The sequence below is a fragment of the Orycteropus afer genome, unplaced genomic scaffold, assembly GCF_000298275.1.
Source record: "Orycteropus afer afer isolate SDZICR_OR568_19922 unplaced genomic scaffold, OryAfe1.0 scaffold00021, whole genome shotgun sequence".
NCBI lineage: Eukaryota > Metazoa > Chordata > Mammalia > Tubulidentata > Orycteropodidae > Orycteropus > Orycteropus afer.
Genome location: NW_006921608.1, coordinates 19662728 through 19677887, shown reverse-complemented (window position 1 = coordinate 19677887; position 15160 = coordinate 19662728). Strand labels below are relative to the sequence as shown.

At 40.0% G+C, this 15160-nt stretch overlaps 1 protein-coding gene across 1 annotated transcript in view; it reads left to right on the top strand.

Moving 5' to 3' along the window:
* Positions 1-15160, top strand: part of DPY19L4 (dpy-19 like 4) — an 83156-nt gene that overhangs the window by 21923 nt on the left and 46073 nt on the right. The window contains exons 7-8 of the mRNA XM_007934862.2: positions 4904-5027; positions 5455-5589. Coding sequence (XP_007933053.1) covers positions 4904-5027; positions 5455-5589 — 259 coding nt within the window. The remainder of the gene's footprint in view (positions 1-4903; positions 5028-5454; positions 5590-15160) is intronic.

Here is a 15160-nt window from a genome sequence, read left to right as displayed (position 1 = left end):
AGTGTTTTCAGGTTATTGATATTTAGCATATATATTCACATATATATTTATACCAAACCCAAAAACCATGCTGTCAAGTCAATTCCAGCTCATGGTTAGTACAGAGTAGAACTTTCCTACAGGGTTTTCAAGGCTATAAATCTTTATGGAAGCAGACTGCCTCATCTTTCTTCCACAGAGTGGCTGGTGGATTTGAACCACCAACCTTTCAGTTAGCAGCTGAGCAGTTAACCACTGAGCCACCTGGCTCCATATATTCAGGGAAGACAAGTTTTCTTCTAATAATTTTCAACAGCTTTGTTGAGGTATAATTGACATAGAATAAAGTGCACATATTTAAAATACACCATTTTATTAAGTATTTAGCTATACTTTGGAACCATCAACACAATAAAGAGAAAGTTGACATGTTATGATGAATGTAACTAATGTCAATAAAAAGTTTATGTGGAAATTGACAAATGGGAACTTAACTTCCTGTGTAAACTTGCACCAAAAACTCAATAAAATCTTAGTTAAAAAACCCATAAAATAAAAGACACTGTTAAGAAAATGAAAAGACAAGCCACCAACTGGGAGAAAATATTTATAAAGCGTGTAACTGACAGAGAACCTCTATCTAGAATTTACAAAGCATTCATACAGCTGCATAATCAGAAGATAAACTTTATAAAAGATGGGCAAAAAATTTGGATACTTCGATAAGCACATAAAAAGGTATACATCATTAGTCTTTAAGAAAATCCAAATTAAAATTATAATGAGATACTGTATACATGCACTAGATTGGTTAAAGTTAAAATGACTGGAAAAAAAAAAGATGAACCATATTAATTTTTAGGAGGGACTTCTACAGTTTGCTAATAGGAATGTAAAATAGTACAACCACATTAGAAAACAGTTTGGTAATTTCTTAAAAGTTAAACACATATCTTACAATATGACCCAGCCATCCTACTCCTAGGTGTTTATCCAAGAGAAACGAAAGCATATGGCTATACAAAGACTTGCACACAAATGTTCATAGGAGCTTTATGGGCAGTAGTGCAAAGTTGGAAACTACCCAAATTTCCATCAACAGCTGAATGGATAAACAAATTGTGATATATCCATACAATAGAATACTATTTAGCAGTAAAAAGGAATGAACTGTTAATATGTGCAATATGCTTGAATCTCAAAATAATTATGCTTAGTAAAAGAAGCCGGAAGGAAGGTGGGACAATCTACTTCCGTAGTGATACTGCCTCGGAAACCCAAGGAGGGGTTGCTATGAGTCGAGTCTGATTCGATGGCAAATAACAACAACAGCAACAACAGTGAAAGAAGCCAGACCAAAAACAAAGTAATGCTGTATGACTCCATTTATATAAAATCCTAGAAAACGTAAACTAATGTATAGTGACAGAAGGCAGATCATTGGTTCCCTGAGGGTAGTGGGAAAGCAATGAGAAAGGACAAGAAGAGGAAAGGGAGAATTAGAAAGGGGCACAAAGAAACTTTTGGTGGTGATAGATATTGTGTCCAGTTTGTTCCCTTTCCAGTACTCTAGTTTCCCTGACCCATTATCTTTTTATTACCCATTTATTTTTGAGTCATTGTTGACATTTTGGTGTCATGCTGGTGGTTTTTAAGTAGGGCACTAAACACCACCAAAGCTCCTTAATCTTACAGGTAATAGGTATAGTCTCAGTTCTAGGTTTAAAGAATCGCTCAGGATGATACTCTCAGGGAGTTCTCTCTTTGGTACTGTTCCAGTTTGTTTGGCTGTTGTTTTTTTTTTAATGAGAATTTTGAGTTCTCTATATTTTTTTTCCCTTTCTATCTGAGACTAACTGTTGTGATCCTCATCAGAATAGTCTATGGTGATAGCCGGGCACCATCTACTTCTTCTGGTTTCAGATGAGATTGTGGCTCATGTAGACTTGTTTCTTCTTGGCACTTCCTCTTCTCACTGTTCCCTGCTTACTGTTTTGCCGCTGGAGAGTAGAGACTATGCCTTAGATGTGTCTTAGATGGCCACTTGTAAGCTTTTAAGACCCTGGATGCTACTCTTTCTCTCTCTCTTTTTTTTATTTTTTTAATTTTTATTGTGATTTGGGTGAAAGTTTACAGAGCAAATTTATTTTCCTTACAGCACTTTACATATACTTTGTCTCATGACATTGACTGCAATTTCCCACAGTGCAACAGCTCTATTCCCACTTCCTCTCCATAGTTACCTAGTCCCTGTGTCCTTCCCTCCTGTGTACTCTTGCCCCCCCAGCTGTCTCCCTGTGGATGCACAGCTGTTCTATTGTCCTATGATTGAACTCTCCAAGGAATGTATCTACCTAATGTAAATGTTCAGCTCCTATGGCTGTCTTTTGTTTGGCTGGAAGCCACAGGAGTAGGTTCAATTCCAGACGTGAAGAGTAGCTAAGGCCATAGTCTCAGGAGTTTCACCAGGCTCTATCAGACCAGCAATCCTGGTCTTTTTTTTTTTTTTTCTTAATAATTTTGAGTTTTGTTCCACATTGTTCTCCCACTCTATCCAGGATCTCCTACACAGATCCCCCTCTGAGTGGTTGACAGTGGTAGCTGGGCACTATCTAGTTCTTCTGGTCTCATGGTCATATAGGCTGAGGATCACATGGTGTACCAGTCCCTTGGACTAATTGTTGCCATGTGTCTTTGGTTTTCTTCATTCTTCTTTGCTCTGTACATGGAGAGACCCACTGTTGCATCTAGATGTCTACTTGCAAGCTTTTAAGATCCTGGTCGCTACTCACCAAAGTAGGATATGGACAATATTTTTGTGTAGTATGTTATACCAGTTGAGCTTGATATCCCCTACGACCGTGGTCCTGAGCCCACAGGTCTAACTACTTGCTCCCTCTGGGTGCAGATGCTACTCTCTTAACGGTGTCCTTTGAAGAGCTAGAATTTTAATTTAGTCCAGTGTATTGATTTTTTTCTTTTATGATTCTTTCTGTGTCATTCTCAAGAAAACTTTGTCAGTCTCAAAGTCACTAAAATTTTCATCTAGTTTAATTTTTTTGTGTTCATTATATACATATAATGTAAGTTTATAAAGCAGAGTAAACATTTGTGAAGGAGTTATGGTTATACACAATTTTTATATGTGGGGTAAATGCTTGATTAGCCAGTTGTGATTGAGTCGACTGTAGCTCACAGTCCCATGGGTGTCAGAGTAGAATTGTGCTCCATAAAGTTTTCAGTGACTGATTATTACAGAAGTAGTTCATCAGGCTTTTCCTCTAAGGCACCTCGGGGTGGGCTGTTACTGCCAACCTTTTGATCAGCAGCCACTAGTGGACAAGTGTGTTAACTGCCATGGAAGTGCTTGATTTGTTATAATAGTGATTAGAAACCAAAAAACCTATCTCATTGCTATCGAGTTGATTCTGACTCATGACGACCCGATGTGTTACAGGATAGAACTGCTCCATAGAGTTTTCTAAGGAGCTCTGGTGGTATAGTGGATAAGGTATTTGGCTGCTAACTGGAAGGTCAGAGGTTCAAACCCACCAGCTGCTCTGCAGAAAGAAAGTGGGGCAATCTACTTTCATAAACATTTACAGCCTCGGAAACCCAATGGGGGTTGCAATGAGTTGGAATCGAGCCGATGGCAGTGAGTTTGGTTTTTGGTTTTTTTTTTTAATAACGTTTTCTTGGCTATAATCTCCAAGGAAGCAGATTCCCAGGACTTTTCTTCGGTGGTACAGCTGGGTAAGTTTCAACCACCAACTTTAGGTTAGTTGTTGACTACAAACTTTTTGTGATACCTAGGGACTTAAAATAGTAATTAGTATTGTTATATTGATCAGTATGGACAAAAATAATAAAGTGTAGTTATTGTTTGTAATATTCTTGTTTCTGTCTTCTTAGAAAAGATAGAAGAACTTTGTTTTAGTATGGAAAATGGCCATTGAAAGGGTAGTTCCATTTGTGAGGTTATACACAGAAAACAACAGGATCTCAGTGAAAAATAATCTTGAAGAAATGTAGGAGATGCTTATAAAACATTTCTGTATTTGAGGTTTCTGGGAATTCTCAAAGGTCTCTAGATATGTCCCATGAAGGACATTTTGTTGTTAGGTGCCACTGAGTCGGTTTTCAACTCATAGTGACTCCATATAACAGAGTAGAACTGCCCTATAGGGTTTTCTAGGCTGTAAGAGCAGGTTGCCAACTCTTTCTTCCTTGGAGCTGTTGGGTAGGTTTGAACCGCTAGCCTTTCTGGTTAGCAGCTGAGCTCTTAACGTGTATGACTAGGGCTCCTTCATTAATTGTAATATTAATTTTGGATTTTAAAAATTATTAATCTTCTCAGTGAAAAGATCATTAAGTATCAAAAGATATGCATTGTAACCCAATTGTGCCACCTACTAGTTAAATGACCTTGATTAAGTCATTCCACCTGTCTGAGCTTCATATTCCTTATTTGAAGGGTATAAGAACATTTGATCTGCCAGGTCTGTTGATTATGGTAGTGCAGATTGTACTCTAGTAGAAAGGGTGGCCAGAAGGAAGGAAAGGGGCTGAAATCCAGGAAGTACAGCAAGTTGTTTGCCTTAGCATGGGGCTGTGTCTGCTCATAAGGGGCAGAATTTTTCCAATTCTCACAGAGACCCATCTGTTCACCAAGCAGTGTACAACACTGAGTGTTCCTTGAGCCTGTGGGGTTGAAGGTAGGGCATAGGAATGGATGGAGAGGTGAAGAGTATGTGAGATATTAATTTCCTCAAAGGTGCAGTATAGGCCAGTAGTGGCTTTGTCTATGCCTACCTCATGGGATTGTTACAGAGAAGAGTGAGGTGTGTATGAAAGTGCTTTGAAAGTACAGTGTTACACAACATAACATCTTGTTATGTTAGCATTCATCTGTGGTTTATTTTAGGGTAGATACAACAAGAATCGAATACTCCATTCCTTTAAGAGAAAACTGGGCATTACCATATTTTGCATGTCAAGTTGCTGCACTTACAGGCTATTTAAAAAGCAATTTAAATACTTATGCAGAGGTAAGATTCAAATCTGTTTTACCAATCACAGTTAATTTGAATATATTGCAAATATGGTACCTCATTTTAAAGGTAGTCACATTAAAATATTCCATGAAGCCAAGTTACTACATAGTAAAGGATATAAAGACTAACACTTATCCTGTAATCTGATTGACAATGAATTATGTTTGTTTCCTTTTGTCTTCCTGAAATTCTTATGATGGTGAACATATTGGTTGATTTCTCTCTTTCTAGGACGCCTTATTTAAATTCTTGTTCTTTATGTAACAATTTAATAATTATGTGATTCAAAAGTGAAGCTTCACAAGTTAGGTAGCTTCAAGTTGAACCAATAACAGAGCTGCAGCTTTGAGGTAAAAACCTCATAGATTTTTATAGTAATAAAGCTGTTGATACCTTAGTTTCTTTCTTTTGTTTTCCCTAGAGGTTTTGCTACTTGTTGATGAGTGCTTCAACTTACACTTTTATGATGATGTGGGAATACAGCCACTATCTCCTGTTTCTCCAAGCAATATCTCTATTCCTGCTAGATAGCTTTTCACTGGAGCAAAGTGACAAGGTATATGGCATTTTGAAATTGTGATTTAAATCAAGGGAAAAAATGTTTTTTTCTAAATTTATTTTGCCAGCACCATTTATTAAACAGACTGTCTGTTCCCCATTTAATGAGTTTTTGCCCTTTGTTAAAGATCAGCTGCCTGTAGGTGAATGGATTTGCTTCTGGGTTCTCAGTTCTGTTCCATTGGTCTTTGTGTCTGTTGTACCAGAACCAGGCTGTTTTAACTACTGTGGCTGTAAAGTCGGTTTTGAGATTGCACAGTATGAGACTTCCTACTTTATTCTTCTTCAGTAATGCTTTATTTATCAGGGATCTCTTTCCTTTCCATGATAGTTGGTGGTTAGTTTTTCTATCTCTTTAAAGAAAGAGATGGCTCTGGACTGGGACTACATTATATCTATAGATGGCTTTGGATAGTATTGACATTTTCATGATGTTAAGTCTTCCTGTCATAAACATGGTATAGTCTTCCATTTATGTAGCTCTCTTTTGGTTTCTTGTAATAATAGTGTTTGATAGTTTTCTTTGAATAGGTCTTTTGTGTCTCTAGTTAGGTTTATTCCTAAGTAATTCATCTTTTGGGTGGTTATTGTAAATGGTATTGCTTTCCTGATTTCATTTTCAAAGTTCTCTTTATTAGTGTAAAGGTGTCTGACTGATTTTTCGTATGTTGATCTTGTATACTGCCACTTTGCTGAAATTATTAGTTTCAGTAATTTTCTTACTGAGTATTTGGGATTTTCTATGCAGAAGATTATATTATCTGCAAACACAGATAGTTATATTTCTTTGCCAATTTGGATGCCTTTTATTTACTTTTCTTGCCTTAGTGGTCTGGTAAGGAGTTCCAATAAAATATTGAGTAAGAGTGGTGATAGAGGGCATAATTGTCTAGTATCCATTTGTAAGGGCAATGCTTTCAGTCTCTCCCCATGTTGGCTGTTAGTTTTGTATACCCACTGCCATCAAGTGGATTCCAACTCATAGCGACTCCCTTGGGGTTTCCAAGGTTGTAAATCTTTATGGAAGTAGATTGCCTCATCTTTCTCCTGTGGAGCAGCTGTTGAGTTTAAACCACTGACCTTCTGGTTAGCAGCTAAATGCATTACCCACTAAGCCACCAGAGCTCCTGTTAGTTTTGTATATATGCCCTTAATTATGTTGAGGAATTTCCCTTCTATTTTGTTCAGCATTTTAATCAAGAATAGGTGTTGGATTTGTCAAATTCCTTTTCATCATCAATTGATATGATTGGATGGTCCTTTTCCTTTGTTTTATTTATGTGATGAATCATGTTGATTGTTTTTCTAATGTTGAACCATCTTTTCATACCTGGTATAAATCCCATTTGGTCATGATGTATTATTTTTTGATATGTGGTTGAAGTTTGTTGGCTAGAATTTTGCTGAGAATTTTTATGTCTATATTCATGAGATGGACTGCGGGATCCAGGTAAGGGGTGGGAGACAAGGCCCCACCTCAAGAGGCAGGAAGCAGGGGAAGAGCCAGGGACGAGATGGAGACATTGCTGGGGGATCCAGGTAAGGGGCAGGAGATAGGCCTCACCCTAAGAGGCAGGAAGGGTGGAAGAGCTATGAGATCCAGGTAAGGGGAGGGTAGAGAGGTTTTGAACAGCTAAGGGAGAAAAACTGTCAGTTTGTCTTATTGTGGTGGCTTGTGTGTTGCTGTGAGGTTCGAGGCTGTGCCACTGGTGTTTCAAATGCCAGCAGGGTTGCACATGGTCCACAGGGTTCAATGCAGCTACCAGACTGAGACAGACTAGGAAGAAGGAAGAGGCTGTCCACTTCTCAAAGAATTGGCCAGGGAAAACCTTATGAAAAGCAGAGAAACACTGTCTGATACATCACTAGGCAACTTTATGAATAGCCTCTATTGTGGTTAACATTGTGTGTCAGCTTGGCTGGGCCTGGTTGAGTGGCTGGGTGGCTGGTGGTAGTTATTCCCCATGATGAAACTGGCATTCAGCTCCATGGTGGGACTGTGTTAGACTGGGTTCTCTAGAGAAATAAACCCAGTAAAGCTTATATATATAGAGAAAGGGAAATTTATCTTAAGAAAATGGCTCACACACCATGGGGAACATGGTAGAAACTGGCAAGTCCAAATTTCTGGACCACACAGAATTGTGGTCCAGCCAAGTTGACACACAGCTCCAACTATCACAGTCCACCCCTTGCCATCTTGGCAGTTGTACACATCTTCTTAACCATATATAATTTCTAAATAAGGACAATTATAAAGTCATATTTACACCTAAAATGATACACTAACATGCATATAGCCAAAACGCATTAACCTTATTTACATTTCACAGTTCATAACAGAAGAAAACAAAAATACTTGATGCACATATACAGTGAAGGAATATAACAATCACAGTCCTCGTTTCTGCAACTGGTAACGTGGTCATAGCTATTATTCAGAACTACCTTCTTCCACCACCCATTCTGTATTTCCCTTGCCCTCAGCAAGCACCTCAGCTGGTCATGGTTCTTTGCCTGGTGGGGTGATCCAAACCTTTATTCCTGAACGGTCTGGACCATTAGCAGTCATATCAGAATTGGGTTGCTGTAATTTTCCATTGACTTGAATCACAGGGCATGGTAGTACTAAGAGACGTCCTAAAGAATCTCCTGTATTCCAGACATATTCTTCTTTATCTCCATTATGTAATGTCAATCCACTTTCCCCTTGGTAATCAGGATCTATCACACCAGATAGTACAGTAATGCTCTTCTTTGTCTATTGATCTAGAGGCATGAGGAAGCCAAAATGACTGGGTGGCATTCTTAATTTCCAGTTCAATGCAATCAGTATTGTGTCTCCAGGTGGGAGTGTTCCTCTCTTTGGGACTAAGATCTCCAGACTGGGAGAGCATAGAGTAGCAGGGCAGAAAGAAAAAATTTTTGAGTGGGTCACTAGGGGTAACAGTGAGTGGTACCACTCCCATTTCTACTCCCTTGTTTCCTGGACCCATGAATCCTGGCCATTGGAGAAACAGAACCATATATTGGATGCTGGTTTAGAGCATATACAGCCTCCTGGAGAACATTGCCCCAGTCCTTCAAGGTATTGCCACCTAGCTGGCACTAATTTTTTTTCAGTAGGCCATTCCATTGTTCTGTCATGCCAGCTGCTTCAGGATGATGGGGAACATGGTAAGAACAGTGAATTCATGGGAGCTCTGGTAGCATAGTGGCTAAGACACTTGCCTGCTAACCAGACGGCTGGCGGTTCAAACCCACCAGCCACTCCTCGGAAGGAAGGTTGGGCAATCCTACTTCCGTAGTGATACTGCCTCAGAAACCCAAGGAGGGGTCGCTATGAGTCGGGGCTGACTCGACGGCACATAACAACAACAACAACAACATGCCCATTGCCGCACTTCATTTGCTGTGAAGTGAGTCCCTTGATCTGAAGCAATGCTGCGTGGGATACCATGCTAAGGCTACCATGCTAAGGCATTCTGTAAGTCCACGGATGGTAGTTTTGGCAGAAGCATTGCGTGCAGGGAAGGCGAATCCGTATCCAGAATAAGTATCTATTCCAGTAAGAACAAAACGCTGTCTTTTCTGTGATGGAAGTGGTCCAATGTAATCAACCTGCCACCAGGTTGCTGGCTGATCACCCCGAGGAATGGTTCCATATTGTGGAATCAGTGTTGGTCTCTGCTGCTGACAGATTGGGCGCTCAGCAATGGCAGTAGCCAAATCAGCCTTGGTAAGTGGGGGTCCATGTTGCTCAGCCTATGCATAACCTCCATCCCTGCCACCATGGCCACTTTGTTCATGAGCCCATTGAGCAATGATAGGAGTAGCTGGGGAAAAAAGATGGCTGATTTCCACTGAATGTGTCATCCTATCCACCTGATTGTTAAAGTCCTCTTCTACCAAGATCACCTTTTGGTGCACATTCACATGAGACACAAATATCTTTACTCCTTTGACACATTCAGAGATAGCTACCCACATACTTCTTCCCCATACATCCTTTTCACCAATTTTCCAATCAGTTCATTCCAAGTCCCAGACCATCCAGGCAAACCATTAGCCACAGCCCATGAATCTGTATATAATCGCACATCTGGCCATTTCTTATTCCATGCAAAGTGAACAGCCATATGCATGGCTCGAAGTTCTGCTCATTGATAGGATTTCCTTTCACCACTGTCCTTCAAGGAAGTCCCAGAAAGGGGCTGCAGTGCTGCTGCTGCTGTCCACTCTTGCGTGGTGCCTGCATATTGCACAGAACCATCTGTAAACTAGGCATGAGTTTTCTCTTCCTCAGTTAACTGATCATAAGGAACCCCCCATGAGGCCATAGGTGCAGACTGGAAGAGAGAAGGTAATAATGTAACTGGAGTGGAGACCATAGGGATTTGGGCCACCTCCTCATGCAACTTGTGCCTTCAGGTCCTGGTCAAGCCCAATCTCTGATATACTACTTCCATTTAATGATGGAGTGCTGCTGTGCACATCCAACTTTATGACTCTGTGGGTCAGACAAGACCCAGTTCATGATGGGCAGCTCAGGCCTCATGGTGACTTGGTGGCTCATAGTTAGGTGTTCAGTCTCTACTAAAGCCCAATGACAAGGTAAAAGCTGTTTCTCAAAAGGAGAGTAGTTATCTGCAAAGGATGGCAGGGCTTTGCGCCAAAATCCCAAGGGTCTGCATTGTGATTCACCAATAGGGACCTGCCAGAGACTCCAAACAGCATCTCTGTCTATTACAGACACTTCAAGCACCATTGGATCAGTGATTCACTTTAAGTCGTTGATGGTGGCAGTAATCTCTGCAACTCCTCCAGGGATGCGGTATTGCTTTTGGTTTACTATTTTTCTAGGTAGAGGCAGTTCTAATGGCTTCCACTTGGCTTTTCCTATCATAATAACCCTTACTCCACATGTTAGGGACCCAATGTTGGAATTCTGCCAATTGCTCAGTGTATCTATTCCAATTATGCATTCTGGCACTGGGAAAATCACTACAAGATGGATTCGGGAGCCCACTGGACCCACTGTGAGATGCACCTTAGCTAAGACTCCATCAATAACTTGACCTCCATATGCCCCCACTCTGACTGGTGGGCCACAATGACGCTTTGGGTCTCCTGGAATTAGTGTTAGTTTAGAGCCAGTGTCCAGTAATCCCCAAAAAGTCTTATTATTTCCTTTTCCACAATGAACAGTCACTTTGGTAAAAGGCCTAAGATCTCTTTGGGGAAGGCTGGGAGAAATATTGACATTATAAATGTTTGGCAATATAGTAGGATCCTTCCTCAGAGGGACCTGGTCTCCCCTTCATTCAAGGGATTGTGGGTCTGTAAACTGACTCAAGTCTGGGAATTAACTGAGAGGCCGTGACTCTGTATTCTGGCAATCCAATCTAGGCTGCTGTTCACGTGACCTAGAATTCTTCAGTCTATACAGATCAAGTAAATATTTAGTAGGTTTGCCATGTATTCACTAGTAGGAACACCATGTGCAAGTAGCCAATGCCATAATTCCACACGAGGCAGAGTATTCTGATTACTGTTCCGACTCTACTGTCCATTGTAGTAACCAGGCCCACCTTGCCTTTGTTGATTAACTGCCACCACTTGGCCCCTACTACCATGGGGTCCAATCAGCCCCATCATAGTTAAGTGTCTTAGTTCAATTAGGGCAGTTCCCACTGTCAAATCAGGTTTACATAAAATAGCAATCACAGCAGTCTTCAAAGATGCTGGGGCTCCCTTCACAAATTTATTCCTCACTCTACTGGTGATAGGCGTATCTTCTGGACTCTCCATTTTTGGTTCTGGGGGTCTCATCTGATAAATCCATTCTATTAGGCCAATTTCCCTAAGCCTCTGGATACCTTCTTCTACATTATACCAAGGCAAGTCTGGTACTTCAGCTTGACTTAAGGTAGGCCACCGCATAATCCATGTTTCAGTAAGCCAACCAAATAAACTATTAGATCCTTTCCTAACCTTTCGAGCTGAAACATTGAATGAAGAATCTGTACTAGTGCTTATATCAATAAACTCAGAGTGATCCAATGTTACATTCCTTATGCGATTATCCCACACCCTCAGTAGCCATTCCCATACATATTCTCCAGGTTTCTGTCTGTACACGTTAGCAAAATCAAGTAGGTATATCATACCACCTCCTCAGTCACACTTTCTATTTTACCTTTTGGGGCTCGCTTGGACTTAACTTTACTTATAGGTCTAGCAGCAACAATGGGTAGTTGGGGCAGTTCCTGAGAACATTCAGCAATTTCTTCCATGGCCTCTGCCTCAGGCAGTGACCTAGCAGGAACAGTTGGGTTAATCCCATCAAACTGAGGTGGAGGGAATAATGATTTTACAGTAATCCCTTCAGATGGGAGGGATTCAACCAGAGTTTACAGGCTCCATATCCTGATCTTCCTGGTTATCTTCCCATATGTCCCCATTTCAGATTTCAAGATCCCATTTTTTCCCAATCAATGCCCTCACTTTAATTTCAGACACAATTCTGGGTTGGTAATTTAATTGGCATTGTAATTCAGCAACCCTTACAATAAGACTCTGGGTTTGGTTTTCGGAAATATCAGCTCAGTTACTAGAAGAAATAGGCTTTCTTTCAGAGCACAACTGGAAACATTGAGGTCTTTTATGGGGAGCTTAAGCTGTGACTCAGCAGCCCTGAGCTCTTCTCACATGTGTAGTTGTCCTCATTTACAAATTGATGTCTCTGGTTCCCTGTTTTCATTAGTGTAAGTTTATTTTATTTTGGATACTTCTATATCTGGGTTTGTTTCTGGGTTACGTTGTCAGTGTGTTAATCACAGGTTGTTGTCAGCTGGTGTTCATTATCTGCCCAAAGGACTTTCTTTAGCATTTTTTGTAAGGTTGGTCTCATTTCTACAAATTTCCATTTATCTGGAAATGTCCTAATTTCACCATCATATTTGATGGAAATGTCCTAATTTCACCATCATATTTGATGGGTATATAAATCTTGGTTGTTAATTTTCTTCTTTCAGGGTTTTATATATGTTATCCTATTGCCTTCTCATCTGAATTGTTTTTCCTGAGAAGTCAGAGCTTTGTGTTTGTTGTTTTCCTTTGAAGATAACTTCATTTTTCTTGAGCTGCTTTCAGGATTCCTTCTTTGTCTTTGGTTTTTGAAAGTTTCATTATGATATGTCTTTTTTTTTTTTTTTTCCTTGTGATTTGGGTAAAAATTTACAGAGCAAATACCCTTTCCATACAGCAGTTCTCATACACTTTGTCTCATGACATTGACCACAATTTACCACAATGCAACATCTCCCCTCCTACTTCCTCCCAGTAGTTACCTCTTCCCTGTTTCCATCCCTCCATGCATTCCTGCCCCCTGAGCTGTCTCCCTTTGCATAAGCAGCCCTTCTTTCTCCCATGATTGTTCTCTCTGAGGAGTGTGTCTACCTCAGGTAAATGTTCAACTCATATGCCTGCCTATTGTTTGGCTGGAAGCCACAGGCATGCGTTCAATTCCAGACCTGAAGAGCAGCTAGGGGCCGTAGTCTCAGTGGTTCCACCAGGCTCTATCGGGCCAGCAAACCTGGTCCCCCCCACTTTTTTTTTTTTCCAAATGATTTTGTTTTGTTCCACATTGTTCTCCCTGTCTATCCAGGATCTCCTACATAGATCCTCTTCCAAGTGGTTGACAGTGGTAGCCGGGCACCATCTATTTCTTCTGGTCTCATAGTCATATAGGCTGCAGATCAGATGGTGTACCAGTTGCTAGGACTAATTGTTTCCATGAATTTTTGGTTTTCTTCATTCTTCTTGGCTCTGGATGAGGAGAGACCCATCGTTGCATCTAGATGGCAGCTTGCAAGCTTTTAAGACCCCAGTCGCTACTCGCCACAGTAGGAGGTGGAACAATGTTTTGTCATTTTGATATGTCTTGGTGATTTTCTTTTGAGTTCTGTCCTGTTTGGGGCTTGTTAAACTTCTTGAATATGTATCTTCTTAATTTGTCGTCATATTGATGGTGTCTTACATATGTCTTTGGCTTTCTTCATTATTTTTTTTTTGTTGTTGTTGTTGTTTTTTCTGATTGTTCCCTTAAAGTAGTATTGAGGTACTTGTTTTCAATCTCGCTAATTCTGTCTTCCACTTACTCAATTTACTCCTTTGCCATTTCAGTGTTTTATGTATTTCTGAAGTTTTCATATTAATCTTGTGGATTTCTACTTGTATGGTTTCTAATTTCATATAGTTTTTTCAGTTTATTTTTGTATTTTTTCCTAGAGTTTTTTTTTTTTTTTTTCTGTGTTTTCCTTAATTTTTTTTTTTTTGGTCTGTGTTTTCCTTAATTTTGTCAGTGTTTCCTTGATATATTTCTTGATCTGTTGAGGTACCTAAGTATAATTCTTTTGAATTCTTTATCAGATAGTTCCAATGCCACTTCCTCAGGGAGCTTCTCTGGGTCTGTATCCTGGTCCCTTGTTTGTACTGCTATATCTTCCTTCTTTGTGTGAACTGGAATTGTCAGTTGTCTCTGAGACATTGTGATAGTATTGTATTTGTATGTCATTGAAGATTGTGTGTTTGTTTGGTTTGTCCAAGTTTTTTATTTTTATTTTCTATGTTTACTTTGTTTTGATATATCTGAGCTAGTTTGTGTGCTACTCTGTTTACTCGTTTGGCAGCACTTAGGCACTCACCTCCTGTCTTCTGGTGGGTGTGACTGTGTGAGAGGTGAGAATGTGTGCACAGATGGCTGCTCACTGTTTGTGTAGAGCAGTTAAGGGAGGATTGGCATGGTATTAGCCACCATCTGTTGTTGATCATTTGGTGCAGAAGCAAGTGGTGGCTCTTGCCCAGTGTGTGGGGCTGCAGGAGTTGCAGGTGTGTTTGGGTTGTCTGGGCACAGTTGTTACCTCCCTCCACAGTGGGAAAAAAAATAACCCAGTAACAACCAGGAAAATAAAAACAAGAGAACAAAAAACACAAACAGCATAAATAAACAATAACAACCACAAAAAAAGAAAGAAAGAAAGAAACCAACAGAAGGACAAAAAGAAAAAGGAAAAAACAAAATCATAGTGAGGAGCAATGCAATGTAGGGAGAAAAGAGAGCAATAGAAAAAGAATTATAAAGAAAAATATGAAAAATGTAAAAGAAAAACAAGAGGAGAAAAAAAAAAAAAGTTTATGAGTACTTGACAGTGCAGGCAAAGAAATGGAACATTTGAATGTCCCAGAAACCTCCTTTCTTTGATTTCCCAAGTCACATCCTGTTCTTTCCCCAACAGAGGCTAACTATTCTGAAGTTTGTTAATCCTTTCCTTTTTTTTTTTTTTAATTATTTTTTCACCTATCTATCTATTCCTAAAAATATATAAATAAAATGTGTACTTTTGTCTTTGGTGATATACACACTATATTTCATTTGTTGTTGTTGTTGTTATGTTGTTATGTGCCGTCTAGTTGGCCCGACTCATAGCGACCCCTCCTTGGGTTTCCGAGGCAGTATCACTACGGAAGTAGGATTGCCCAACCTTCCTTCCGAGGAGTGGCTGGTG